Here is a 26,433-nt window from a genome sequence, read left to right on the forward strand (position 1 = left end):
GAGGTAAGAGCCTGAAGCTGGCAGCTGCAGACACAGTTGGGAGGGAGAAGGTGCATGTTGGGGAAATGGGTCTGTGGCCTCGCAGCTGAAGGAGGTTCCTGGGTGCACCTGATCCAGCTAATTGTTGAAATTAGCAAGGAGGCAGGGCTAATCTGAGAAAAGGCTTCAAAACACCAAATAGCTGGGAAATACTGGAGCTGCAAACAGGAATTTATGCTACAGGTTGCAAAATTTGGTTGGAATTTGCACCTGTCAAACAAGGGAGGAAAATTTAGCAGGGATGTGGCAGTTCCAGACCTGACTGGTTAATAGCTGCTGTAACAGGGTGTTAGGAGTAGGCAGGGATGTTTGAAAGGAGTGATGTGTGAAGGAAGCTCTGTTTTGAGAGCAAGAAGGGCAGGAAACAAGTGAGAATTGGTAGCAATCACATTGAGAAACATATGAGAAAGGATACTAAAAAAAGAGCAAGAGCCTTAGGCAGGTAAGAGAGAATAAGGAAGGAAAGTAAAAGTGAGAATACTGCATAGCGAAGAACTGGATGTGAAATATAATTTGGGTATGGTCCCCAAATGAAGTAACTACCCTACCTCCGTTTTCCGTGTAATGGGGAATGTTGAACTCAAGGAGAGCAGTGGATGGTGAATGGAAATGAGGGGTTCAAGCAGCAAGCCAAGTTGTAGGGGGAGTTTTAAAGTACTGCCACATGAAATCACAGGAACTGTAGTAAGAGTTTCTGTAATTAACTCTACCTGGTGTTGGCATCCTGTGACTAGTAACCAGTAAAGGCAGAACCTGTCTATAAGGAAGTAAGAGGTAAAAACTGAAAACAAACATCCAGGCACTGACCATCCTCCCCTAGCTGGAGAGTGTTGACCTTACCCACAGCAGCAGGAGGGAGAAGGCCATACTGGACCACATGCATGCAACCCTCCCCAACCAAAAGATGAACCTCACCAACTCTGCCACTTCATCAGCTCCATATTTACACTATTTGCAGGAGCTTCAGTCAGGAGTTGTGTTGCCTGACCTTGGGAGCCACACCTGGAGCCCCATGGGGAATCCAGCCCTTCTCATGTTCCTCTCTCCTACCACATGTGATTCATACCTTTCTTAGCTCTGCTCCTGGGTGCTCCTGCGCCCTGCCGTTATGTTATAAATGAATGGCTGTTGGTGTTGGTTGATATTTAATGAAGTCCATGTAATACTCTTCACTCATTTACTTACCCAAACAGTCTTAATACCCAGCCTGGGAAAGTTATCTTGGCTTCTTCAAGCTTTTCCACCATCAGCAATAAACATTTTACAGTCTTGGCAAGCTGAGGCTGAAAAGAGAGCATGACTTCAAACAGCATTGCTCACAGAGCAGGCTTTAAACTGATATTAAATCACTAAACTGTGCAAACATAACAGTCCTGTAATAAAGATAATCTATGTGCAGTTCAAGCCGAGAGGGTCTCTGGTCTGAGGGGTGCAGGTGGAACCTCTGGGTTCCCTTTTGAGTGGCTCCACATGACAGCAGAGAGCCACTAGTTCCATAGTGCTGGGTGAGGTCTGGCCACGCGTGGGGCCGTGTTGTATCTCAAGTCCCAGCTTTGTCTATCGCACCAGTCCGGCAGCGCGGAAAGGGCTGTAGGGTAGTGGCAGCCCCTACTAATTGCACCAGGCAAGGCTATGCCAGAGTGGTGTAAACCTGCTCCACGGGGTGCTTGGCTGTGATACAATCCAACTACTATTCCTTTGTGCTCAAAAGGTGAAGTGACTAAGAAAACATGCCCCAGATTGCCAGAAGTATTCATGGTCTCAAAGCCTGGAAGCATACATCCTCCAGGACAGGCTTCCATGCCTGGTCTCACCCTGCACGTTGTGGTGTGAGGAGGGGATCTCACAGATGACAACCTCAGCAGTGAGAAGCAGATGCTGTGCTGCAGAGCACTGCCCCTGCTCTGCACATGCTCTCCCCACACATACAGCAGGCCAGACCCACATGCAAAACTATGGAAACAGGCACTAATACGCAAATGTACACAAATCTGTAGCATCTGCTGCCAAAGCAGCTGTAGGCAGGCAGGCAGGCAGGCAGGCAGCCCCCACCCAACCATATAAAGTTGTGCTAACGTGCAGTTAGACCACCAGGAAGCCAAGTGTGTGGTGTGACACAGACACGTAGCTGTACCAAGCCCAGGCTTTGAGAGAAGATTTCCCCTCACCTTGGCTTTGCTAGCTTCAAGACAAGCAATGTTTTTGCAAAAGCTTGGCGAGGAATGTACTTGGCAGGACCTCTGAATGTTTTAAATATTACAGGATTTCTGTAGTTTAATTTCATAGAATCATAAAATAGTTTGGGTTGGAAGGGACCTTTAAAGGTCATCTAGACCAGCCTCCAATTTACTCTGAACTGAGACAGTATTTTCCCAGTCTTTCATGGTGTTTTGTGGTGCCCTGGCACACTGGAAGGAAAGCAGCTATGTCTGTGGTAGGGTGGGTCCCCGGCAGGATTAGCCCATGCAGGGGGCTGTGAGGTTGCTGCTCAGAGACCTGTGCTCCTTGTCAGCCCCTTCATGGCAATGGCTGCAGTGCTGCTGAGTGTGTTAGAGCAGTGGAGGCACTTGGGTTTGCTCCTGGAGGAACCTGGTTGGTAAAAGATGTAGGATTACTTTCCAGGGGCAGAATGAGGGAAGCGCTGCTGCTTCCTCGGTTGGACTGGTTGATTTTGCTCTTGGGGCTTTCAACCTGGTGTCCCTCACAAGCCCTTATATCAGTGGGAAGGAGTGAAGCAGGGCTTGGTGCTGGATTAAGCCCTAAGCAGTATCTCAGATGCTTGTACACCCTTGGGATGAAGGAATACAGCTGCATGGCGGGCTGTGAGGAGAGGAGAGGAGCTGCATGCAGCAAATAGTAGGATTTCAATGGAAATGTAAGAGCCTGCAGTGCTGGAGCTGTCTCCACTGCCTCCTCCATGGGCATGCAGTACAGCAGGTCTCCAGCCTGCTCTCCCAGGTGAGAAGATGCTACTCTAATCCCGCACCTTAAGGTAATTTTAAGAGAGGGCTAAAAACCACTCAGAAGTGAGGATCCCAAAGGTTGTCCTTTGTGCAAGAAGTGCTGTAGTCCAGAGTCAGCGATTCTGGGTCTGGCGCTACGGTTTCTCTTTGCTGCTTCTGACTCGAGATTTTTTTCTCATTTGCTTGCCTCTTAACTGGTGCATAAGCTGGGGACCTCCACGTCTGTTTAGGTGGACCTTTAAGGCTTTGTATCCTCTACAGATCAGCTCTGAGTGGATCCTAAGATATGCATGAGACAGTGCGCTCCATGTTAGTGGTTAATGGTAATGCTAATCCACCAACAGAATTAATTAATGGGTATTTTTAAGGTACAGTGAGGTTTTGGAGAGTCCTGGAGAGGAATAGAGAAGTGTATTATTGAGTTACTTTATTGTAATGATTTTCCTGTCAGTGAGGGGGAACATGTCATGTTCCAGGCAGTGCTAACACCTGCGTTGGCAGCTGCAGTGAGGAATTCCTGTCCGCCTCACAAGCTTTCTGCTATGGGTGTCCATCCAGGCATGTCCCTCAGGCAGCTCTTGCACTGCTTATCACACCCATAGCAGTTTCTAGGAGGAGGTACAGAATCACAACCCAAGACCAGAGTCATCTGGCGTGGGGTCCCCCAGGCTCAGAAGGGCTCCCTGATCTTCATGTGTCCATACGGTCTCAAGGGACTGCAGGGCCCAGCCAGGCAGAGCTGCCAGATGCAAGGGACTGAAATGGCGCATGGCTTTGCAGAGCCCAGTGGTTTGTGTAACCCATATCTTCTTCTGCGACTGATTTCCCAAGTTAGGGGTGTCCTCAGGCCTCTGAAAGCTGATGAAGCAGCCAGTCAGGCAGGCCTGGTATCACTCCAGGTCCAAAGCCAGAGTAAACCTTAGAAATACACTTCCTAAACCACCTTCCTTCCCAAGACCCAGGTTAGACTCAGAGCTCTTCTCCCCCTGGGCTTGAACTGGGCGCATAATGTTTGGAGCTGGGGTCCAGCAGCTGCTTCTTTCTTACACAAGACACTGAACTGAAGGACGTGACTACAGTCTTGTCTGTGCCGAGCTCTCCTGCTCACTCCACACCTAACAAAGCTGACAGTATATTGCCATTTTTATTGGCCTGGCTGGCAATTTTTCAGGTGCTAGGTGTGTTTATGATTATCAGGGTCACACCTTAATTAGGAATGGGGAGAGGGATTTTAAACATACCCACACCTTATCCTTGTTCCTCCAGCCTCTCTGAATGGAAAGGGGTTGTGCAGTGTGTTGCCTGAATTCCCCAATTAGTTGGTGATATTTGCACCCAGCCTTGAGGGAACTGGCCAGCCTGGCACAGAGAACTGCCTGGCTCAGCAGTGCCACGTTGCTGAGCTGTCCCTGCTGCCTCTTGTTCATGACTATCTGTGCCTGTGTGTGCACTTGCAAGTTTAATAGCAGCAATAGTTGCTTTTGTCAGAGATGATATGCAGGCCATAAAACTCGTTTGCCATTCTTTTCTTTTTTTCTCTCACTGAGATATGAAAGCCGTGGAAAAGGCTCCAGAGTCTGTTGGCTATTTCAGATGAAGGTTATATAAGGAATATGAAAAGAATGCATTTCATAGTAGCCAGAGGACCTAAAAATACCACTTTCACAGATCTTTGGACATCGTGAAAAGATTTTGCAGCTGGAGATACTGCTCTCCAGGAAATCATCCTTAGTCTAGGTTGCAAGCACAGAAGAGGACAGTAAAAATCTCTTGTGTCCCGGAACAATGTAGAGAAGTTGTGTCTTTAAAGCCAATACTAGCTGTCCTCACAGCAGCCATCTCAGGTGACATGGGACATTGCTTGTGGGCTCCAGAGAGCCTAGCAGGGTAAAACACAGCGGCAAGAGTGGTAAGACCAGTGTCTCAGGGTGATTCCAGGCTGGAGTGACAAAAAGGGTGAGGGTTGGGATTGAGGATGCCAGTTAAGGGTAAGGTTGTCTCTGGGGCAGTTTTGGGGGTTTTTCCAAGTGAGCTGAATCCAGCAATAAGAAACGTCCTGTAAGTATTGCACTGATTTAAGATTAACCAGGTGAAGGGCAACCTTGATAGAGCAGTTCATGGGAAGGAATCCAGGAGAATTTATTGCTTCAAAGATTTGATATTACATCTATGGATTTTTTAGGGCATATACCTAGGTGAAACCAACCATGGGTCACAGGGTTCCCGTGGCTGGCAGATGAGTCCTTTTATTCCACGTTAAAGAGAAGGAGCTAACTCCTTTTCCTTCGCTTGACTGGACTAACCATGTAGTAGTTGTGTGTGCGCTGAGATAATGCATGTCCTCCAACTGCCTTTGCTGACCTTGTTCAGGCATTAAGTGATGGCATTGGGGCTCTAGGTCATTATGGGTGCACACATATTGAGGGCATGTTATCTGAGGTCTGTCCTATTCTCCTGGGTCCTTGGTCCCAGAGTGGAGGCAGATTCTAAACGCTGTCTCCCCATGGTCTTCAGGTGCACTCTGAATCTCATCTCTGCCTCTCATCCATGCTGACAGTTTTTACCAGCATAACTGTCACTGGGAGGCCACTGGGTGTGCAAGTGGGATGGAAAATCAGGCTGCTTCTCATCCCTCGTGCCTGGGATGAGACTGCCCACCTCATTTCACACCGGGGGTGGGAGATGGGGGAACGTGAGGGGCATCTCCTGCAGATCAGAGCTTGAAAATGCTGGGTGATGTTCCTCCCCAGATACCTAATCTTTACAGCCATCTAGACCTCTCTCCTCTCTGCTTGTTATCTTCCTGGGCAGGCTACAGCTGAGAGCAGGCTCCCATGATCAGAAGAGCAGGTCATTAAGAGCCTTCTCTAATTGTCAGTGTATTTCTTCACTTTTACAACCAGGGACAAATTGACTTTCACATTATCATCTTACTGTGCCCCCTAGGCTCAGCCTGCCTTTGGCTGCACCTGCTGCCAGCAGTTGGATGGCTGTGTGTGAACCAGAGCGGAATCGTCACCCCAAAGTGCTAGAAATTACCTTTGAAATACAAGAGGGACTTAAAAATGAACATATTCTAAATGCTAATAACATATTTTGGCTTCCTTTGCTTGGCTTTCAGAGTGTGGTTACTTCAAGTCTTTAAGCTCCCTGGAATCATGAAAGCAAATATTTATTCTTCATGTTTGTTTTTCTTTTAATGAAAATGGAGATTGTCATTCAATCTTATGATTCCAGCACATGTGGCTTCAGGACAGACAGCTAACATTAGGCTTGCCAGGAAATAGTGACAGCTGGCGACAGCGTCAAACACTTGTTTGGGCTTTTTCCTCAATACACATATACATTGTGCTCAGACCAACAGGGAGGTGAGCCCCTTGATTTAAAATAAATCCTCCCAGAAGAAAGAAATCCATCTGTCTGGGAAAAGTTAAAAAATATTTTTGCATTTATTTTTTTTTATGAATACAAACTCTAGTGAAGAAATATTCCTCTGTTTCCATTGGAAGGCAGTAACCAGCAAAAATTAATATACAATATCAAGGAATGCTTGGTGCAAACGGACCAGAAAGGATTCCCCACAGAGTATGCCTACATACAGGAAAAAAGGTTGCTGCAGTTGGAAAAGACAAACGGGTTATTATGGGTTTTTTGCATTTAATCTCCCAATTATAAATAATCAATGTGATTTACAAAATAATTTACAGAAAATGATTGGATTCATCATTGTAATAAATTACTTGGTACGATGCCACCAGCATTAAGAAACAACACAATACTTCTGACACCATCAGCGTCAGTGTTTCATTTTTGCATTGGAAATCAAGGGACAGACCTGCAGCTCCTCTGGCTGGGCTGGCTCAGATTTGTGCCCGCCAGGGACCTCTTGGCAGCCATGGTTCCAACAATTTCATCTTACCGAGAGGCCAGCACCCCACATAGTCTACGGTTAGTTAGAGCTGATACTGCCTTGCGTTGCCAAAAATGACTCAGGCCTGAAGTCATGAAGGGCTCTGTGAGCTCCAGCCCTGCTGGCAACCAGAGAGGCAAGCACTGGGCATCGGAGGGCTCCTTTCCTGGTTTCAGCTGTAAAACAAAGGTCAGATCTGCAGGGTTTTGGCACGGGCAGGCACAGAGAGACAGGGACTGTGGGAGGGAGGGAGCAGAGCAGGTGAGTGCTGACCCAAGGCTAGGGCAGACCCAAGGGGCTTGGGCGAGACAGCATCTTTCCTAGACCTCTGTCATCCTTCTCTGCAGGACTCAAAACATTGTCATTTTTAGGTTGCTGCCCTCAAACCCTCTGAGGCCTGAAGGAGCCGTAACAAATTCTTACCATGTTATGAAGACCTATAAATCTGTTATCAGCCACTCTAAGCTGAAGGAGTGACACGGGACTGGACAGAAGATTATATGGCATATCTTAGCATTAAAGATGGGTCTGAACTGAGATCCTGGGTCACAATGCTCCCTGCACTTGGGCAGCCCAAGACCTTGGTCTAATCTGTGAGCCTCAGGCTCTTCTTACCCTAACAGGTCTTTCCACTTCATATGACCTTCTCCCCCCTTCCTACCAAATAGGCATCCAGTGGTCTTCTTCTAACCGCTGAGAAGCAGTAGCAGGGCCAGTGATATTTTGGGCAGTGCTGCCCATCGCTAGGCTGTATGGGGGTGACCTCATCCCATTAGCTGAAATCTCCTGAATCCCATGGTCCCCCAGCTTCCCAGTCCAGGTAGCGAGGAGGCAGTAATTGGTATAAGGGGAGGATTTGGCAGTGGTTGCCTCTCTGAGCCTTGTGGAAGGAGGGCAGTCATGGCACAGAGGTAACAAAACCCATCAAAAGGCAGAAGGATCCAAACAGTGGAGAATCCTGGTGGGCCAGACTTTGCCCCAGTATCAGCTGAAAAGATTTGTTAGACCTGGCTGGGAGGGTTAGTGTGCTGGGTGGAGACACCATGCAAAGATCTGGGACTAGCCAAGGCTGAGGAGTGGTTCTGCCAGTGCTGCCTGGGCAAAACCTGTGTGCTTCACCTGCTGCAGTGCTCCTGGGGGAGCTTCCATCTCCATCAAGTCTGGCTGGGCTGGGGGCTGTCTGGGAAGCTGGCATGGCTGCAGGAGGAAAGCCTTCCATTCACACAGCACAGAGAGTTGCTTGTTCTTGGGGTCTGGTGTGTGCTGAACCAACGCTGAGAGGTGGCAATGAGGGAGCAGTCAGCTGCGCTGTCCCCAGCCAGTCACTGCAACCTCCCCACAGAGGGAGGCAGAAATCTGGCCCTTCATACAAGGACTGAGGGTTTCAGTAATGCTTCAACCTTAGTTCTGGGACTTGGGGCTGCTCATGGCGCACACCGTCTGTAGCTGCAGGAAGACAGCTTGTGTGGTGGTTGTGGGCTAATCCAATAAGCCAGTCTGTGTGTTTGCACCCAAGGACCTCTGAATGGCTTCTCTTTTCACAGTGACAGAGTCAGTTCGAGCTTTTCTCCCACGCAGTCTTCTAAACGAGGCCAGATGGTCTGCAGATTGCTAGATGACCTCCTGTTTCGTGATGGTGGGCTGCGGGATGGAGGTGGGCTGTTTTGCCACGGTTGCAATGGCTCCGGGCAGCAGCTTGTATTGCTCTGGTCCTGACCCTGCAGGTGGAGATGGCTGTGGAGTTTCTGGAGTAGCTACAGAGAGAGAAACCAAATTAGAAGAGGGCCTCGTGGATCTGACAGCACTGGGATCTGTTCTCAGTCATGCGGGGTTCAGATGTAAGCAAGGCAGAGGCTCTGTAGCAAAACCATAGCTACTAATGGCTTGTGTGTTTGCAGCAAGGCAGCCCGGATACACAGGCACAGTTAGATGCCCTGGAAGAAACCACAATAGCGAACACTGAATGAGGGGAGCTGCTGCCATTTTGACCTGTACTGGCTCCTTTTTTGGTCAGCTGAGGTCATCTCAGCTCAAATTCCCAAGTGGTGGCCCTGTGTGGTGGACCAGAGTCTCTGTGGTTTTGCAGAGAGAAAGTGAGATGTGTCTGAACCATTCAGGGGAAGAGGAGCCTTTCCACTGATTTCAGTAGGCACTGGGTGGGATCATTCATACCTTAAGGGCTATGTAAAAGTTACAGTCTGCCAAGGAACATCTTGTTGAATCAGTTAGTCTAGCCTAATCTAATCTAACCCACGTCTCTGTTTGTCTTTCCCTCCTTTCTGCATAGGAATTTCTCACACACTTACTATCAGAGACTCTGTCTTGCATGGAAATTTCCTTGCGAGGTAGAAACTACCTCAACAGGCACCCTGGAAAGCTCTCAGTTTCTTCTGGGAGCTCTCCACCTCTCTGGTGATACTCACACATCTGCCCATTGTGCATCTGAGGAGGCATTGTGTTGGCCACAATGACATTTGTTCCCAGGTTCTCCTGGATCAAATGAGGGTGCAGGGGGTGGTGAGCATGTGGCGTTTCACTTGATGAGCCTAAAAAAGTGCATATAACATTAGTTGCCACAACAGCAGAAGGCGACAGTTCAGATGGGCAGATCAACTGCACCAAAATGTCCAAGGCTTTGTGCATGATCAGCCTGTGCATATGTAATTGGAGCGCACCTTCCCATCTTCCTCCATGGATGCCTTGGTTTTACTAATCCCTGCCTGCTGTCTGCATTTCCTCCTATACAAGATTACATTCCTCTCCTCCTGAGTCACATCTCCACATAAAGAACAGCACAGTGACAACTTTTCATTTTGTTATGTCCCATTGAATGCTCCCACTAGAAAATCTGGGACACACTTTCAATCAGAGCTTTCAGACCCTTTTGTTTTGATGACTCCCTTCTGACAGGGAGGAGGATTAGTGAAATGGCTGGCTTGGAGGAGTTTGGGCATTGCATAGCAAAGCTTGTCTGCATGCAGAGGACTGGGGATGCCTCTTTGTAAATAGATGCACAGCTAATGCATCTCTTTAGGTGGGTAGAAATGGAGGACCCTTTGTTACCACAGCCACTGATAGGGGGAGATGATTCTGTGTGAGTCAAGGGCTGACCTGCATACGGGCTGTCTCCACCTTTTTCAGGTAGGAAATTACGGCTGTGGAGGTTCTCAAGGGGAGGGTGATCAGGGAACACTGAGAGGCCCCTTGCACATCAAGCACTCACCTCCCAGCAGCATCTCCTGCAGCAGGTTGTCAATCTTAGCCATACCAAAGAGCTTGACAAACTGGATCTGCTCTATCATCTGCCAGGTGATGCTCTGTAGCACAGGCAGCAGCAGCAGCAGCTCCCCGAAGCGGCCCCGTGAGTCATACTGCCGGTCATTGATGTAGTCCTCCAGGCTGACCTGCACCTGGTACCGCATCCGCTTGATCTTGGAGGGGTCACTCAGTCCTTTGGCATCTGAAACAACCCACAGACCAAACTATCCAGGCTGCCTCCCTGGGAGCTGCCCTTCAGTAGCAGCATGAAGTCTGGGCACAGGCTGAGGTGAGCTGCCTCTGATTCTCTATCATCTGCTGTAACGGGCACTTTTTCCCTTCTTAGGCTGACTTCTCCCCTCCTTCTCAGAACAGTTTGGCCCAGAGAGGAGACCAGGCAACATCTCCACAACGCAGGACCAGCGTTAGTTGGCATAACCTAGACTAGAGTCCTCTGATGGTAACCCTCACCAAGCTGGAGCATACCTGGGTCGAAGAAGATGATGGCTTTCAAGCAGGCATATTCATTATCATCTATCTGCAGCTCCTGGAAGGGAAGGACCAGCTCATCTAGGATGCGGATGGCCACGCGGTTCACCTCCACCAGTTCGGGGCAGTTCCGTGGGATGATGTGGTCATTTCCTTTGGACAAGCAGCACAGAGACCACCACCTTATCATTGCCCAAGACTTATCAAGGGTGACAAAGAGTTCAAAACCTGGATAACCAATGCTGAGATAATTTTGAGGGTGGACTTAAGAAGCTCCTCCTTCTGCCCCTTCCCTGGCTCAGCCCACCAGAAATGCTGGTCTGTGTTGCCAGAGCAGCCTCTCCTTACAGAGGAGCCACTCAAGCAAGGAAAAGCTGACCAAGGAGCAAAACCCTTTTTCTCAATCACACCACAGCCTGCTTACACAAATCTGGGGGGCCAATGTGAATGTTTATAGTCCCCCGACTTTGCCACATGATGTGGCCTTGATATGAACGTCAGCCAGGCCTAGCTGCCCCCAAAGGTTGTGATAAGCTTGCTAAAATACAGAAGAGGTCAAGCTACCACCCTGCGAAAAGATGTCCACAAACACTGAACCACCCTGTCCTTCACCCCAGCAGGGAACCTTCGCAGAAGCAGATGGGCTGGGAGCAGAAGTGCACTCTTTACCTAGCAGCAAGACGTCCTTGAACACCATGGACCTCTTGGCAGCTCCCAGTAACAGATGTTCCCCTGCATGTGCTCGCAGCAGTGCTACCTGCAACAGAAGAGAAAAGTTATTTGGGTGATGCAGAGACAGAGACAAGGCTGTGATTTCACATAAGCAAGAAAGCCCAGCATTCCTGTGCTGCACTCAGGGATGTGGAGTGAGAGCCCCTCTCCAGTCACAGTCAGAGAAAGAGGTCAAAAAATGGTTTTCTCCTGTGCATGAACAGCTATAAATCCATCAGAACCCCTAGGTAATAGGCAGCACCTGAAACATCCTGTATTCATGGCACATGTCATGAGCAAGACCATGCCAGACTGTCCCAGGACCTCACGCCAGCAGTGGGACATGTTCACTGTGGCCCATTTGCAGACAAGACAACTCCTACCAAACGCAGAACGAGAGACCATGCTCCAGCCTAGAAAGAGGGAAGAGGTATGATCTACTGCTGTGGACAGTTGCTGTCCCTCTGGGCCATGCCCACTTCCCACATTGTGGGGACCCACATCCACCTGGATGGTGGGGTCACCCTCTGGCCATTTATTCCCTCCACAGCAATGGGCAATTTGGGCCAGGGAAGCCAAAGGGATGTTTTTCTGCCCTGACGTTAATGATTGAAGTGTTTCATTTTACACTCTCCAGTGGCTCCTGAGAATGTTCTGAATCTTTTGCCCTCCTTCAGTTAAAAATTTCAGAGATTTAGGCAGAAACAGAAGTTAACAATTGGACAGCCTGACACAGAGGCTTCTTAATGCCCAGCCAGGAGCCTCTGCTGAAGAAAACAATCATTAAACATTAATGGAGAGATTCTGAAAAGTGTGTCCTGATGGGAATAGTCCCCTTTTCCAGTGTGTTATCCCTCAGCATCTGAAAAAGCCAAGAGAAGTCTTACCCTAACAAATGCCAGGAGCATGTGTCACCCATAGAAGAGAGCTCTCATTAGACAAGATGCTGGTGTCTGACAGAGGGATATTTTTTTTTTTTTGGCAGAGGGAGAAAAATGTTATGCAAAATAAACAGAGTGGAGGGTCCTTGCAGAAAGGCTACACACACATGATACTGGGGAACTTTTATCTATATGCCAAAATCTAGCCTGTTTCTATCACTATCCAAACATGGGTGGATATGTTAGCCAAGCTGCTTGTAATTACCAGAGATGCATAAAACTGAGTTTTCCTATCTAATGAGACATTGAAGAGGATGGAAAAACTACAAGTCTCAAGGGGCAGCAAAGCCCTCATGTAGAAATTTCCTGCCTGATGCAAGTTCAAGAAAGCTCAGTTTGGAACAACCATTTTTATTTCCTTAAAATTTGCTCGTTTGAGCAGGGTTAAAGTCAATTACTTTAACAAGGCAAAACCATCTCATTTGGTATTTGTTCTTGCAGTGATCAACCTGAGATACATCGTTTCATTGTGAACTAGGATAAATATAAAAGTTGTAACACAAGAAAGTAGAACTTTAACTTTGAAATTAAATTGCTTTGCCCCACCAAACCCAGTACTTTGACATTTTGGTGCAGAGGAAGAATGAGGGGTTGGGTATGACCTTTCCTATAAAAATGTTGGCAGTGAGGATTCATTCCCAGGCAACATTTTAATGGCAATGTAACAGTGTTTCCCAACATGAAATGTTCCCACTGGACATGTCTTGACTGGCTCCCATGCCCCTTGGGCAGCTGCCTTGCACATAGCTTTGTTCATTCCTGTTCCCTGGCATTTCTGTCCTTCCTCCTGCGCTCCCCTGAGTATTTTCTGCCTCTGTTCTCATACTGTCCTTCAAAAGCATGAATGGCATTAATTGATTAGTTTCAGTGCAGCACAGTCTTTCCTCTCGAGCCCCTTGGGACCGATTGGGAACTGCCTATGATGGGAGGTGGCTGGTCATAACAGAAGACCTATTTCAGTCGAGACGAGCCTGTGGAGGATGCTGAGAGCAGCCTCTCTCCCCTGTGGGAAGACAGGGTTCAGACTGTCATCTTTAGGTTTTGTTTTCTTTGAGAAATTTTGCAGCCCCACAATTGTAAAATGAGCTCATGTAGAAATTGCTGTAGTTTGCAGAGTTACTAACCAGGTTTAATGCCTCTGTTCCAAATGGCACAAGGATGCAATGGATTATGCAGAGCTGCTCCAAGCCTCTGCTGGGCTGCAGCCTGTTTGCTGTGGAAATGTCATTTGCCATTGGAGTCCATTTTGGTTTTCATAATTTTTAAGTCGTGTTTGCCTTAGTAGTTTAACAGATTTCTTATGATTTTAAACAATTTAGCACTTGCATATAATAGAAAAGAGGGAAATATCCTCCTGTGTTAATTGAATTGCATTGAATTCCCTGGGGCTCTGTGCTGCTGAGTGGTTACTGAAGAGCTCAGATTTAGGATTTAGTGGGGTTTGATCAGCTGGATACTCTCACTTTCTGGATATCCTTTTTCTTCATGATATAAAAGTTATGTCTAGGTCAATAGGGCTGGAGACTGATCCTAGATGAAGAGAACACACACTGGGTTTGTGTACACTGGGCAGACTGGAAATACCTTCCTACCTGTGACAGGATCTGTGCTGGCCACTGCCAGACGTGCTATACTATGCCAGAAGTGTTATCCCTTCCTCCTGGAGCCTCCCTACCATCCACACATGTTGCTCAAGACTGACACACATCATGTCCTGCAACATTTGCTGCAGACTTCTGAAATTTAGACTTACACAGGAGACTTCTCCCTGTATCTCTTTGAGGCTGCCTGAGATCCTGCAGTGCAGTTTTATAGAAGATATCAAACCCCCTGTGCTTATCTTGGTTAGGGAAACAGCAAATGTCATTTTAGTGTGTCATGTGTCAACACGTGACATGTCAACACAGTAATTTGTGTTAAATGCAAATATATTCCTGGGGTTTAACCCTGAAAAGAGATTTTCTTATTGCCTTGGGAGCAAACTAGTGTTTAGTTTCATTAATTCCACACTAGGAGAACAGTTACAAACATGTCCCCAGGCAAGAAGCAGAAAGAAACGCAGATAGGCAGAATTGTGTTTAAGTCTTAAGCAGACCTTAGGCTAGAAATCTGTCCTACTAAGTCTCATTACCCTAAGCATTTGTATAGCACTTCAGGTTTTCAAAGTGCTGTACAAACTATAATTAATAAATAATTGACTGAATGACCCATGCAAAATGCGCACCTGATTATGTACTTAATTTGAGCTCAATGTTATCATGACTGTGCTCATCGACTGATTAGCTGCACATGCAAATGGCCTGTGCTGGCATTGTATGGATGCCGTTCCCAATCAGCTGCAGCAGTCAGGATAACAGTGTGGACAACACGCATTTTCTTTGAAGGTCTCAGCTGCCTGGCTGTCCTTCGCTCCCCGCTGCCTTCGCCAGGGCAGAGCGAGGTAGGGTGGGTGGGGGGACTTGCCTGGTCATCTAGGGGCAGCTCACAGAAGGCAGGGATGTACTTGGCCCACTCCACCAGCACCAGCAGCTGCTGTTTCATGGACTCACACACATCGGAGATGTTGGCAATCTTCTTCCCTCGGATGTCTCCGTTGATCACAGGAACTGGGGATGATATCTGGAAGGAGAGAAGAGATCCTTTAGCTTTCAGTGCCACAGACAGGAAAATCCCAGGCTTATAGGTTGTGTTGATGCAGATTCCAGCATCAATGATTACTTTTTTCTCTTGCACACCCAACTCCCAGAATATGTGGCCCAGCACAACTAATTTAAATTGAGATGAACCTGGGGATCTGTGAACATGCAATGCTTCAGAGCTGAAGCTGTGGATCATCTTGGTAAACTGCCATGCCTTGAATAGACTGGAAAGCACAGAAGGAATGTTTCTAAAGCTAAGATCTTCCTCCCACTGAACAAATGTGCTCAGTCAAGATCCAGGCGGGAACAGAGGGGCTCATGTAGCAGTCAGCCTCACCAGTAGCAAGGACATGTCCACCCAGTGCTGTTGTGCAAGCTACTTGGTCCCACCAAAGGGCAGGGTACTGCTCCCCCTTCCACGCTGCTCCAGAGCTAGTGCTTGGACAGACCTGCCTTGTCTGCTTTTGACAGGGGACATGCAGGCTTTACTTCTCCTGTCTGCGTCAGCGTGAGCACAAGAAGTCTCTGCTGAAGGTAGCTTTCCAAGTCCTGACAGTGCTTTCTCTAAGCACCAGGTCGTTAATATTTGAATTACCCACTTTGAAATGCTCAAGACAGACTTTAAAGACAACATTCCCTGTCCCCCACCCTGTCCGTCCCTCCCTGCAGCTTTTAGACCCTTTTGGCAAAACTGCACATGTGCAAACATGCCCACAACACCGATCATATTTTTTGCATGGCGGATTGCAGAGACAAATGGGGCCATTTCGTTTGCAAAGGACAAGTCTGATAACTCCACAAGTACCATCACACACAGCTGGAAAGAACATCTCCCCCAAACCAGGCACCCAACCTCCTGCCCGGTTCTCATGCATAGCTGCTCACCCAGCTCATCTAAAAATTTGCCCTTAGTCACTACTTTATCCTCATGCTTCTGTAAGCAATTAACTCAACCCCATCACTGCCCTCCGCCTGCCCTCTTTGCTCTTGTACAGCATCAGCTCTTCCTGTCCTGTTGCTGCCAGCATTTTCAGCTCGGACCCTGTCAGCCTCCCCAAGGAAATGGAATTCAAATGCCATCTGCATTTTTTTTTTCTTCAGGTTGCGTTACCTGGAAGCTTTCCAGCTCTTGAGCTATTATTGAATAAATAAGATTGTAAAAATCTCACCATGTATTACCCTAATCAGAGGGCCCGGAAGGCTTAGCAAATAAATAAAGACCTCTGAGTGAGTGACCCGAGATCTTGGAGAAAGCAGCTCCTCAGCAGTATCTTGTTCTAATTAGCTAGGCACATAAAAGTTACCAATTACCGTGCTGGAGCCTGCCTTGTTTAATGAGTCTCTCTGTGCTCTGTGGGAGAGCAGGAGCTCCCCTGGATTTGTCGATGGTTGTAGTTTTTATCAGCAGACCCTGCTCCAGACTTACACATGATGCCACTGCAGGAAATGCCCTTCCCTTGGAGATCTGGTGACTGGTGACCCCATTATCTCACACCTCTAGGAGCAGCACCAATGTTATTTTTATAGGGTATATAAATATATTAAGGCCTGCGTAGGACAAGGTGAGACATGGGTCGAGGTCAGGTATGCTTTTTGGCTCTTGGCCCTTCTAGCATATCCTCCCCTTGGGGAAGCCGACCTTACAGCCTGAGCCATAGCATGGAGCCCAGGGCACAGCATGTCCTGTCTGGAGCATCTCCTGGGGCAGCCTGCAGGGTAATATGCCCCTTGAAGCAAGGAAGAACACAGACTGCCAACTCGAACCCCTCTTCATTTTCCCTGGGACAAGCAGTGCTGCTCTCCACAGCTCCCATGAGGTGGAGGCAGCTTTTGCCTCTGGCACAGCCCCATCCTCATCACTTGTTCCCACAGACAAGCCCTCCCTACAGCCAGTACACTCCCATCCTGTCCTGTGTCCTCCCAGAGAGTACTGATCCGATGTACACCGTTTGTAATATCCAGATTCTTAAATCAGAGTCATCTTTTCAGATGAATTATCTAGGAAACAAGTCTTGGCAGTACACTTGTGGAAATGGAGAATTTCAAGCAAATACTGGAAAGAATATCTGCATAAAACGAGCATGAAACTGATTCCTGGTGAAACTGCAGGAAGCCAGAACCCAAAGTTCCTAACAGCCGGTGGGGAGGGGAGGCTGCTTGTGCAAGGCCAGCCCCTCAGCTGGCTTAGGCAGCCGCTGCTCCTTGGATTTCAATGATTCTACCTTATTTTCTGCCAGCAGCTCTCCAGCCTTCATGTGTCCCATCAAAGCAGAACAGATTATTGCATATTATTACAACCGAGTTCTGGACCATGGAGCATTAAAGGGATGGTTTCAGGTAACAAATTCTTTTGAAAACCTAGTGTTGAGCTGGCAGATAAGTTACTTAGAAAAGAGGTGGTAATTTGAAGACTCGGCTATTAAATACTTGACTGGCTCTACTAGCCAGGTAGTGCCTGATGCTTTTGTATTTGCCAAAGAAGAAAGAAGAGGTACCTGTTGTGCCAGGACTTCTGCCTGCAGTAAGACATTGATGGAGGGCAAGCTGCTGTCTTCATAACTTGATCGCCGGGTGCTGATTCGGTCCCGTTCATTTTGTACAGCTGCAAGAGAGTATTTTGGCTGAGCTGCAGGTCGTTCACGGCAATGCAGATCAAAAACTAGCACAGACTTTTGGCATTCCCCTTAACTGCAGTTTCCCAGCTTCCCTGCCTGGCAGGGCAGAGGTGCAGCTGTGTCTGGTTTGTGACAGGGTGCCTGCAAGAGCTGCAAGAGCTGACCATGTCTGGTGGTTCTGTTTTCACATTCAGTTTATTAGACTTTCCTGGGATGGGGTCATTTCATAACCCAAACATCTGGTTCAAAGCCTGTAGAATTCAATGGGAAAGTTTCCTTTCAAAGGATCTGGCTCTGGGTTTTTTCATTTCAAGCTATGGGGTCTGAAACTGCGGTCATGCTCACGTACACAGCCCAAAGCCCATGTGTGGAATGGACGAGTTGAGTATCTGCACGGCTTCTTTGTCTGTCCACATAACTTCTGTAAGCTCCATTTGGGAAGCTCTTGCACTGGGTAAGTGCAATTGGAAAACTTCCATCTAAGCTACAATAGGGAAGGAAGTGCAGAACAGTTCCTACTTACCTATCCAGAGCAACAGAGCTCTCTCATACCTTACTGTAAAGAGAGTCTCAGGACAGGTGTCACCCCAATGTGCCTCCCTGCTTGGTCTAGTCTTGAGGACCTGGGCTTTGAGTCTGGAGGTGGCAGCAGCCAGAGCAGAAGCAGCAGTGCTGAGGGGGGGGGATCTGTGTCTCGGCCTGCCACGAGGCTGTGGGCTGGCCCTAACTCACCACAGCCATGCCAGTCAAAGCCATCTGCTCAAATAAGTTATTGATCGATGGCAGGGGAAACAGAACAGTCCCTGCCTTAGGCTGGTGGCTCTCTGGATTGATACGTTCTCAATGTATAAATCCACCTGATAAAAAGCAATAATGAGGCTGGGCCAGAAGAAAAGCCATGCAGTCAGCGGCTGTAAATAGGAGCTCTCAAGGTTATGCTGCTTGTTATCAGTAGCAGGCCCCCGAGTTCAGTCACGCCATGATGTTTTCCAAATGTTTGCTCAGTATTAGCTGGTCATGCACCTAATGTAACTTCTATTGAATATTAACAGACAGCAGCAAAGCTCTGGGCATGGGATGAGCGGGTGCTGCAGGGTGAGGAGGATTCCTATGTTCTTCGGGAAAAGTCAAGCCAAGTTCTTTGCGATACCTCATCCCCTTTAATAGGGAATAAATGTTCCTGCTCAGAGGTGTTTCCACAGGCTGGTGTTCCCGGGGAAGCCACCCAGACACTGCTGGTACTTCCCTGTTGACATCAAGGACTCCTTTTCTCCCAAGTTTCTACTTGAGGGGGTGTGAACTGGGGGGAGCACAGGGTTTAGTTTCTGTACGTGGGACAACAGGACCAAATGCCTCCCAGTTGCCCCTTTTCAGACATCAATGGGGTGATCTCTGCAGAGTACCACGCAGCTCCTCTGGGCTGCTCCTGGCAGTGTGTATCTCCACCCACAGGGCCACCAGTGGGGCCACCAGCAGGACCACAGCAGCCCCAGGTTTCCTTGCCACTGTGAATACTCCTGAGAATCAAGCAGGGCTGAACAAGGGGTGAATCCTGTCCTGTCATGTCTGAGTCATGGGGACCTGGAAAGGCTGCAGAGACAGAGAGGCGGGGAAGCTGGTGGGGTGAGCCTGGGCTATGCAGGGCCGGGGAGGGGGATATATTTATTCATTTCTTATGTGGTTAAATAGCCAAAATGCTCCACCTTGCTCTGAGTCCTTTCTGCTGTGGCTGATATGTCAGATAAAACTAAACTCTCTGCAGCAAGAACCTATATGCACATTAGGAAAAAAAGGCACAGAATGACAGTTGGACCTTTGCTGGACTCACTTGTCCAGCAATGGATTTCATGGTGACTCTGGGGCAACAGCACTTAGAGCAGTTTTCCCAAAGTGTTTCCAAATTTCCAGGCTTTCTTTGAAGTTTCTGCTTCTCACTGATGTTGAGAAGCATTCCCAAACTGCTTGGATGCTCCAGCTGTGTGGGAGCACAGATGATGTGTGTGTCAGCATGGGCGAGAGTGGGCTGAAGAGGTCTGGGTGTGATTTGTATGAGCACGGGCAGTTCTGAGACACAAGCACAGCCCTGCAGCACTCTTATGGGGTTGTCTTTGCTGGCATTGTGTGAGATGTCCTGAGAAAGGCCCCTGAAATTGAATCTGGGAGCACACAGGGCCCCCTTGCCTTGCCCTCAACTGTTGGGACAATGGCTGCTTGCAAGGACTTTGCATGGGTGGGAGTGGGCAGGTTGGGCACGTGCAGGGCTCATGACTAGAGGCCAAAATTCTCCCTAAACCCCTCTGTGGTGAGGGTCTGGATCTGGGCACAGGAGAGCACTATGGACAGAGGACAGGGCTGTGATGGCAGGGACTGGCCTTGGGCTGTGAGGGCTTCCTCAAACATATGCAGCCAGCGTGACTGCTGCTGGGGAGAGCACGGGGAAGCCACACCATCACTCACCTTCCTTCTTCATTCCTGCTCGGAAGCACTTCTTAAGTCTGCAGTATCGACACTGGTTTCTTTTATCTTTGTCTACCACACACTGCCTGTTAAACCTGGGAAGAAAGAGAGCTGTAAGGAGCAGCAAGACTGAGCCTGAAGGCAGGAGAAGACAGAGCCCCAAGCTCCAAGGTACACTCAGCTCAGGTTCCCAAAGGCTCACTCTGAGAAAGGAACCCTGGTCTGTGCCATTTCCATGCTTGTTTTAACCTGAGGTTTCTTTGCACTGAACATCTCGGAGAGCCCTCTGCTCTACCTCTGGATGTTCAATAAGGACGGGCTAGAGCTGACAGTTGCAGGCAGGAGCTCAGGCTGCTGGTCTTACTAACCACTAGGCATAGGATGCTCGTGATGGACTAACAAGCCGCAGTGAAGTTAAGAGTGTGAGCCAGGAGGGTAAGAGCCAGCTTGGTAGCCTCTGTTGTAAGTTAGATCCCAGTTAGAAGGGAAGAAGAATGCATTTAATCTGAATAAAAAAAGGGTAGAAGGTTGTTCCTGAGCTAGCAGGGTTAAGAAGTGGGTTTAAGTCCCTGTATCTCTCAAGGGCTGTGTCTGGGATCCAGGCAGGTTGGTTCTGACCTCTGGGCAGCATCACTGGTGTGCAAACAGGTCGGCAGCCACCTGCGCTTCAGAGAGGACTTGGGAAGCAACCAGCTCCTTCCCTCCACACTTGCATCACCAAATCCATCACAATGGCAGGGTAAACACTGATGCGTGGTTCTTGCATGCAGCACAAGCCTGGTGGCCGTTTGCAGCATGAATTTCACTTGCAAATTTGCTCTAACTTACTGTGGATTGATCAAGCTTGCAAAGTAAAGACAAAGGCTTACAGAGCTGGGAAAGGGCTCCCAGCCATGCTGAGTTTGGTAGCTTTTGAAAAGGCTTGTTTCTACTGTGCTTTTTAAAGCCCCAAGCTAAGATTTGCCCAAATGGATGCCTGAAACCAGCTTTTTAAGCATTTCTGTAGCACTTATATAAAAGCCCCCATCTCCAAAAAACTGGGCATGCTGGCTTGGCTTTTCCACTGGAGCTGTGGGGAGGAGGCTCTATAGGTAGCCAGCTTAAATAAACCTGGGATGCAAGTAATAATGTGCTTCACGTGCACTCATAAACCTGGGGCTTCTTTCTGTCACTCAGATTTTAGAGTCATGTTGCTCTTCATGCTGTTCAAGTGGCTGTCAGGCCATCAGGAGGAACTCACTCAAAAAGCCTGAGTGATGTAGACACTGAGCTGAGGATTCCTCGGTTCCCTCTGCGACTCCCTCTGTGTGGGCTGCTCAGAGCAGGGAGCAGGCAGGTCACAGCCACTGGTGGCATGGGGAGCCATGGGCTACTACCAACGACACAAGGTGCAGTGCACAAGTTGCAGGAGTAACATGGGCGCCTCGTCCTCAGAGATGTGCACACTGCGCTGCCCAGCTTGTTGCTCCTTAGATGGTCCTTTGTCATGTAACAGGCAGTGACAGCATTTTAGGTAGATGGCAGACACACTTCCATCTCTTGATGGAGGAAGGATGGGAGGCCACCGAAGTGCCCCCAGCGCGTGAGTGGTGTCTGTGCTGCATTCAGAGCACAGAGTAGCGAGGTGCTCAGCCCCTGTAATAGGGCTTCCCCCCAGCATCACCTTGCTTGCTGGCTGTGTCCACAGTTGGCCATGTCCGTTTGCAAGAACGTGTGCTTGGCCCCTAAAGAATGGGGCAAGACCTGCCAGGGTCTTCCCCTGGTGATCACTGAAGGGTAATCCCAGAGTGAGAGCTGTCTCTGACCCTTTCCAGCTGGGGGGGGTGAGGTCAGGGAAGGGGGTGGAGGACACAGGAAGGATGAAGAACTATGCTGCTACGCTTTGATGACTTTGCCATTCAGCTCCTACAGACTGTTTTGTCTCAGCCATGTGACTCTGTCCCCTCTGTCCTTACCTGCAGGAGTACATGTGGTTCTTCCGGACACTCCTCCTGAAGAAGCCTTTGCAGCCATCACAGCTGGAAGCCCCGTAATGCTTCCCCGTGGCACGGTCCCCGCAAATGGCACACAGTGCGCTCACACCGATGCTGTTGGAAGTGTTGAGGTTGGCTGCTTCTGATGGAGACGTGTCTGCATGGGGAAGAACACAGGAAGAAGACAGTGAGACAGACAGCCAACATTTCCTAACTCAGTTTCCAGTAAGAGACTTGATTTTTGGAGGAACCAGCCAGCTGCAGCCAGGCTGTGAAGCAGGGGCCAGTCAGAAAGGTGCGTAAGAAGTGGTGGGTGCTATGAATGTCTTAAGTCAATGCATTTTGAGTGTGCAAAAGCTCCCTGTGTGCCAGGGTGAGACAGCTCTTCCCAAAGGCCTGACTCCAGTGATGCCTCAGACAAAGTGGAAGTCACAGAGCAGAGCCAAAATTTCTCAGGGATTTGCAGACACTTGGGGCTGCAGTAGTGTGGCCAGAGATAATGCTGGTCCAAAGTTAAAGCTGAGGTAAAGCTCAGGGTGACGGGCTGATTTATTAGAGAGGGGTTTGTGTTATAGCACTGAAAGAGCCCGAGACACCCCTGAGCAGATACTATTAGAGAAATGAGGTGACCGACTCCCTTTGCTGGAGAGCCTTTCTGCCAGGCACAGAGCTCCAGCCTGCATGGTGGTTCTTCAGGAGAACAAGACTTCAGGCATGTAACAAACTCAAATGACATCAGCTGGAAAACTCGTGTGGGCAAACACTACCCATGCAAGGAAGGACTGATCAAGCTAACTCAGAAAGGGGGGTGCTATAGCATGGAGGAGGATGTATGCTGGGTATCTTCCAGAGTCTGGTACCACCACAGCTGAGATTGATGCGTTTTACAGGCCTTACAGACCGAGCGGGGCTGGCAATTGCAAGGATCTTTTGGGAGCATAGGGAATTGCAGCAGCCTCTATAAGAAAGGAGATCTGAAAGGCTCAAAACGATACAAGGCCTACACTAAAACCCCTCCAGCAAGCCAAACAAACCTCAAGGCTGAAGGGATCAGCCCTTAATTCAGTTAATCTAATTGTCCCCTCCCATGTACATTTTCCTGTATCAGCACAGGCATGTTCCCCTGCCTCAGTGGAAATCCTGGTTGCAAATGATACCCAGGATCTGCAAAGCCATAGAAACTGGCTGAGATTTTAATACTTGAGTTTATTGGTGCCTGGTCTCTGGGTTTGGCAGGGACATGGTTAACTCTCCCTGGGATGGTCACAGCTGCTCCCACTTGGCACCCAGCAGAAAGGGAGCTGGGTGCTATAAAAAGGCTGGTCCCAGCAGGGCTCCTTTTGGTAGCTGGAGCATGGGTGCTGGGGGTGGCTAAGGCAATGCTGCCTGGGGCAGGGCTACAGTTTTGGCTTTTAATTTGCACGGGAAGGGGTGTTGCAGCAGGCACTGCACAGCCTACTCGTGCCATCCCTCGGCAGGAGTAACTGGTATGGATCCAGCAGTAAGCTAGTCCTTTTGCTGGCTCTGGCAACAGCTTACATTTTGCTGCCTGCTTTCTGTCTAATTCCTTGTGTCCCTCCTATGTTTCTTCCTGAGTCAGTTTGCTGCCTCTCTGCATCCCTGCCTGGCATGCCCTGTCACACAGCCGCACTTCCGTGTGCACGCAGCACTGCCTGGGCAAAGCTCCTTTCTCCATTCCTAAAGCCCTGAGCTCCTCCCAGGCCCGTTTGGGCTGTCTCTTGTCTCTACAAGCAGCTTGCCTCTGAAAACATCCTCCCTTCCAACGCATCCCGAGGGCTCAGCTGGATGAAGGTCATTCCAGAAGGAAAGTTAGATTTCCAGTTTCAGCTAAACATAGGACTTAGATGAGAGACAAAGGGCTGATCTGCCTATAATCACATTACTTGTGTATCTGTGACAGCCCAGATAAATCCCTTTATAGCAGTATGTCATGCTGTAATCAGATGAGCATAGAACAGGAAAAACTGGCACCATTATCAAAGAAATTACAACATCTTAGACTAATAAGCAGCCAACAATGAAATTATTGCCTAATGGATAATTTTCCAACTGTTTTTTTGGTAGTGCCAGAAATACGGGCTTCTGGCTGCTGCAGTGAAGTGGGTTTAATGGGGTTGATTTAGAGTTAGGGGAAATGGAGGAAACTAAAAATGTGACGTTGAGACCTTGAAGCTGAGACTTGTGTTAGGACCGGAGCTCCTCAAGAGGTTCCCGAGCCTGTCTGAACATGGGATGTATTTGGTCTGTGACGGTGGCAAATCGTCACTGCTGAGCAGCTGCCTCTGGGCTGGAGCTGCAGAGCTGCACAGGGCAGGGGCTGAGCTCTCCTGCAGTCCTCAGCCAGAAAAGGAGGTGGAGGTTTTGCAGGCAGGGGCACAGGCAGTTGCTGGAGAGCCGAAGCAGCCCTGGGCGGGAGACCTGCCCCTGGTCTGAAGCTGGGCAGAGGAGGAGGAGAGGTGCTGGTGCTGCCTGACCCAGCTGACTCATCCACCCTCATGGCGTATTTCATATTGTGTCTGATCTCGTCATATAAAATTACCGTGCCCTCTGCCCTGTGGAGCCCTCGGTCCTGGGGGGCTGAGTCACAGCCCCCTGGGCAGAAGCTTCTGCATGCTGGGTGGGAGAGGGGCATGGAGAGGGAGCAAGACCTGGGCTTGTCTCAGAGGGTCCAGATGGACATCGGCAGAGCCAAAAGGGGCTGCTTTCTGCACCAAGACCCCTGGGTGGGTCAGAGCAGCCCCCAGGAGCAGAGAAGGGGCTGAGACCCAGGGCAGCGGGGGGTTATTGCACAGCAGAGCCCCTTTGGCACCACAGTGTCACATCCATGATGGAGCAGAGCCATAACCTGGGGAAGACACACACAGGCTGAGGCGAGAGCCCACCAGCACAGCCGTCCTGCGTCAGGGGTGCCCCAGCAGACTCAGTGACGCAGCAGGCAGGAGGAAAGGGCTCGGGGGTCGCCTTCTGCGGTGTCCTTTAGTTTAGTCATTAACCTCTTATTTAGAGAGACTTCAGGGGGAACTTGGAGAGGAATGTCCTGTTATCTCTGAGCATTTAATCACCAGGACTTGTTGGCCCCCAAATTGGTGGGCCGGTGTTGTGAGTCCTGGTGGGTTAAGTTCCTGAGGGGATGGGAACACTCGCCTGTCCTTGCCAGGTCCCCTTGCCCCTTGTCCTGGGGGCTGAGCCTCTGGGCTCCACCATGCTCCCAGGGAAGGGGATGCCACCCCACACCCCAGCACTGCACAGGAAAGGGTTGTGGTCTCGGGACAGCGGCGGGGGCAGTGCCTGAATCGCTTTTTTGTAGTGGTTTCCACCCTTGCCAGGTGCTACACGGCTTTCTGCTCCAGGAAAACCGAACTCCAGCTGCCACAGGCTCGATTGTCTGTTTGGTGAGCCATCAGCAGCATTTCACTTGGAAACTTTTGGCTAGTCTTTTCTCTTTTTGGGGTCTGGGGGATGTGAGACGCCTCCCTGTGCTCAGCCCCAGCCCCGGTCCCTGGGCTGAATTCTGGTGGGGACCTCTCATTGCACCCAGCTCCTAGCGTGTGCCTGTCCCCAAGATATCTGGGCTGCAGGGCACTATCCTGCCTGCACCGAGCACAGCAATATTCCACCACCTCTACTTTTCGCTGGGGGAAGCAGAAACCCCCCAGCAAGCTGCTGGGAGTCCCCTGCTGACACCCCTGCCATGCCCCAGCCCTCCCCAGGATCATTTCGGTGGCTGCCCCAGGGACTGCTCCTCCGGCAGCCCTCAGCTCATCCCACCACAGCGGAGGGGAGAAGACGGAGGGGACTTACCGTTGCCCATCGCCAGCACCTGCATGTTCTCAAACTCCAGAGTGGTATATGCCGGGTCCAGTGCTGCGCTATAATCTGCCATCTCCATGTCTATTAGGGCTTTGGAAAGGCGCATTATCATCAGCAAACACGAGCCAGATTGTACCGATTCCCTTGTCTGAGGCTATTGGCCCTTCTGCCTCCCTCTGCCTTCGCTGCGTCCCCTATCTGTTGTCTTTTATTTCAAATATTTCTCTGAAAGGATTTGCTGAGCTTCAAGGCCTATACTCCCCAGAGGGGTGGAGGCAGGAGGCAGGGGGTTAATCTTTAATCATCTCACCCACTGCCGAACGCTGCTAAGCTGTTTTTTTTTGGTGGAGCAGCAGTCATTCTTGTTGACTGTTTGTTATTGAATCTCGAAGTGCTTTGTCGATCCCAGCTCCTGGGTGCAGGCAGGACCATGGGAGCAGGCACTCACTGATGAGGGAACACCTTCCCGGGCTATTGACCTTGATGCTGAGGTGCGGGTGTTGGTCCTAATTGTACCTGGGATGGAAAACTTGGACAAAACCCTGCTGGGAGATGAAGGGTGCTCTTCACTTCTGGTGTTGACTTCCCCTCTCCACTCCTGGTTGCC

At 49.4% G+C, this 26,433-nt stretch overlaps 1 protein-coding gene across 2 annotated transcripts; it reads right to left on the reverse strand.

The window, feature by feature from the left end:
* HNF4A (hepatocyte nuclear factor 4 alpha) lies at window positions 1-25,938 on the reverse strand (the record flags this gene model as incomplete). 2 transcript variants are annotated; one of them, XM_080406062.1, is made up of 10 exons in its annotated part: window positions 1-8,666; window positions 9,336-9,458; window positions 10,136-10,372; window positions 10,657-10,812; window positions 11,329-11,416; window positions 14,775-14,930; window positions 17,446-17,552; window positions 20,023-20,117; window positions 21,978-22,152; window positions 25,818-25,938. In XM_080406062.1, the coding sequence occupies 10 exons, from the start codon at window positions 25,936-25,938 to the stop codon at window positions 8,524-8,526; spliced, it is 1,401 nt and encodes a 466-aa protein (XP_080262188.1). In that variant the 3' UTR covers window positions 1-8,523. The 2 variants fall into 2 exon arrangements, with proteins under 2 accessions (XP_080262188.1, XP_080262189.1); XM_080406063.1 differs by having other exon boundaries at window positions 1-8,707; window positions 9,332-9,458.
* Window positions 25,939-26,433: the final 495 nt, after the last annotated feature.

The sequence above is a fragment of the Falco punctatus genome (genome assembly GCF_963210335.1).
Source record: "Falco punctatus genome assembly, chromosome: 10".
NCBI lineage: Eukaryota > Metazoa > Chordata > Aves > Falconiformes > Falconidae > Falco > Falco punctatus.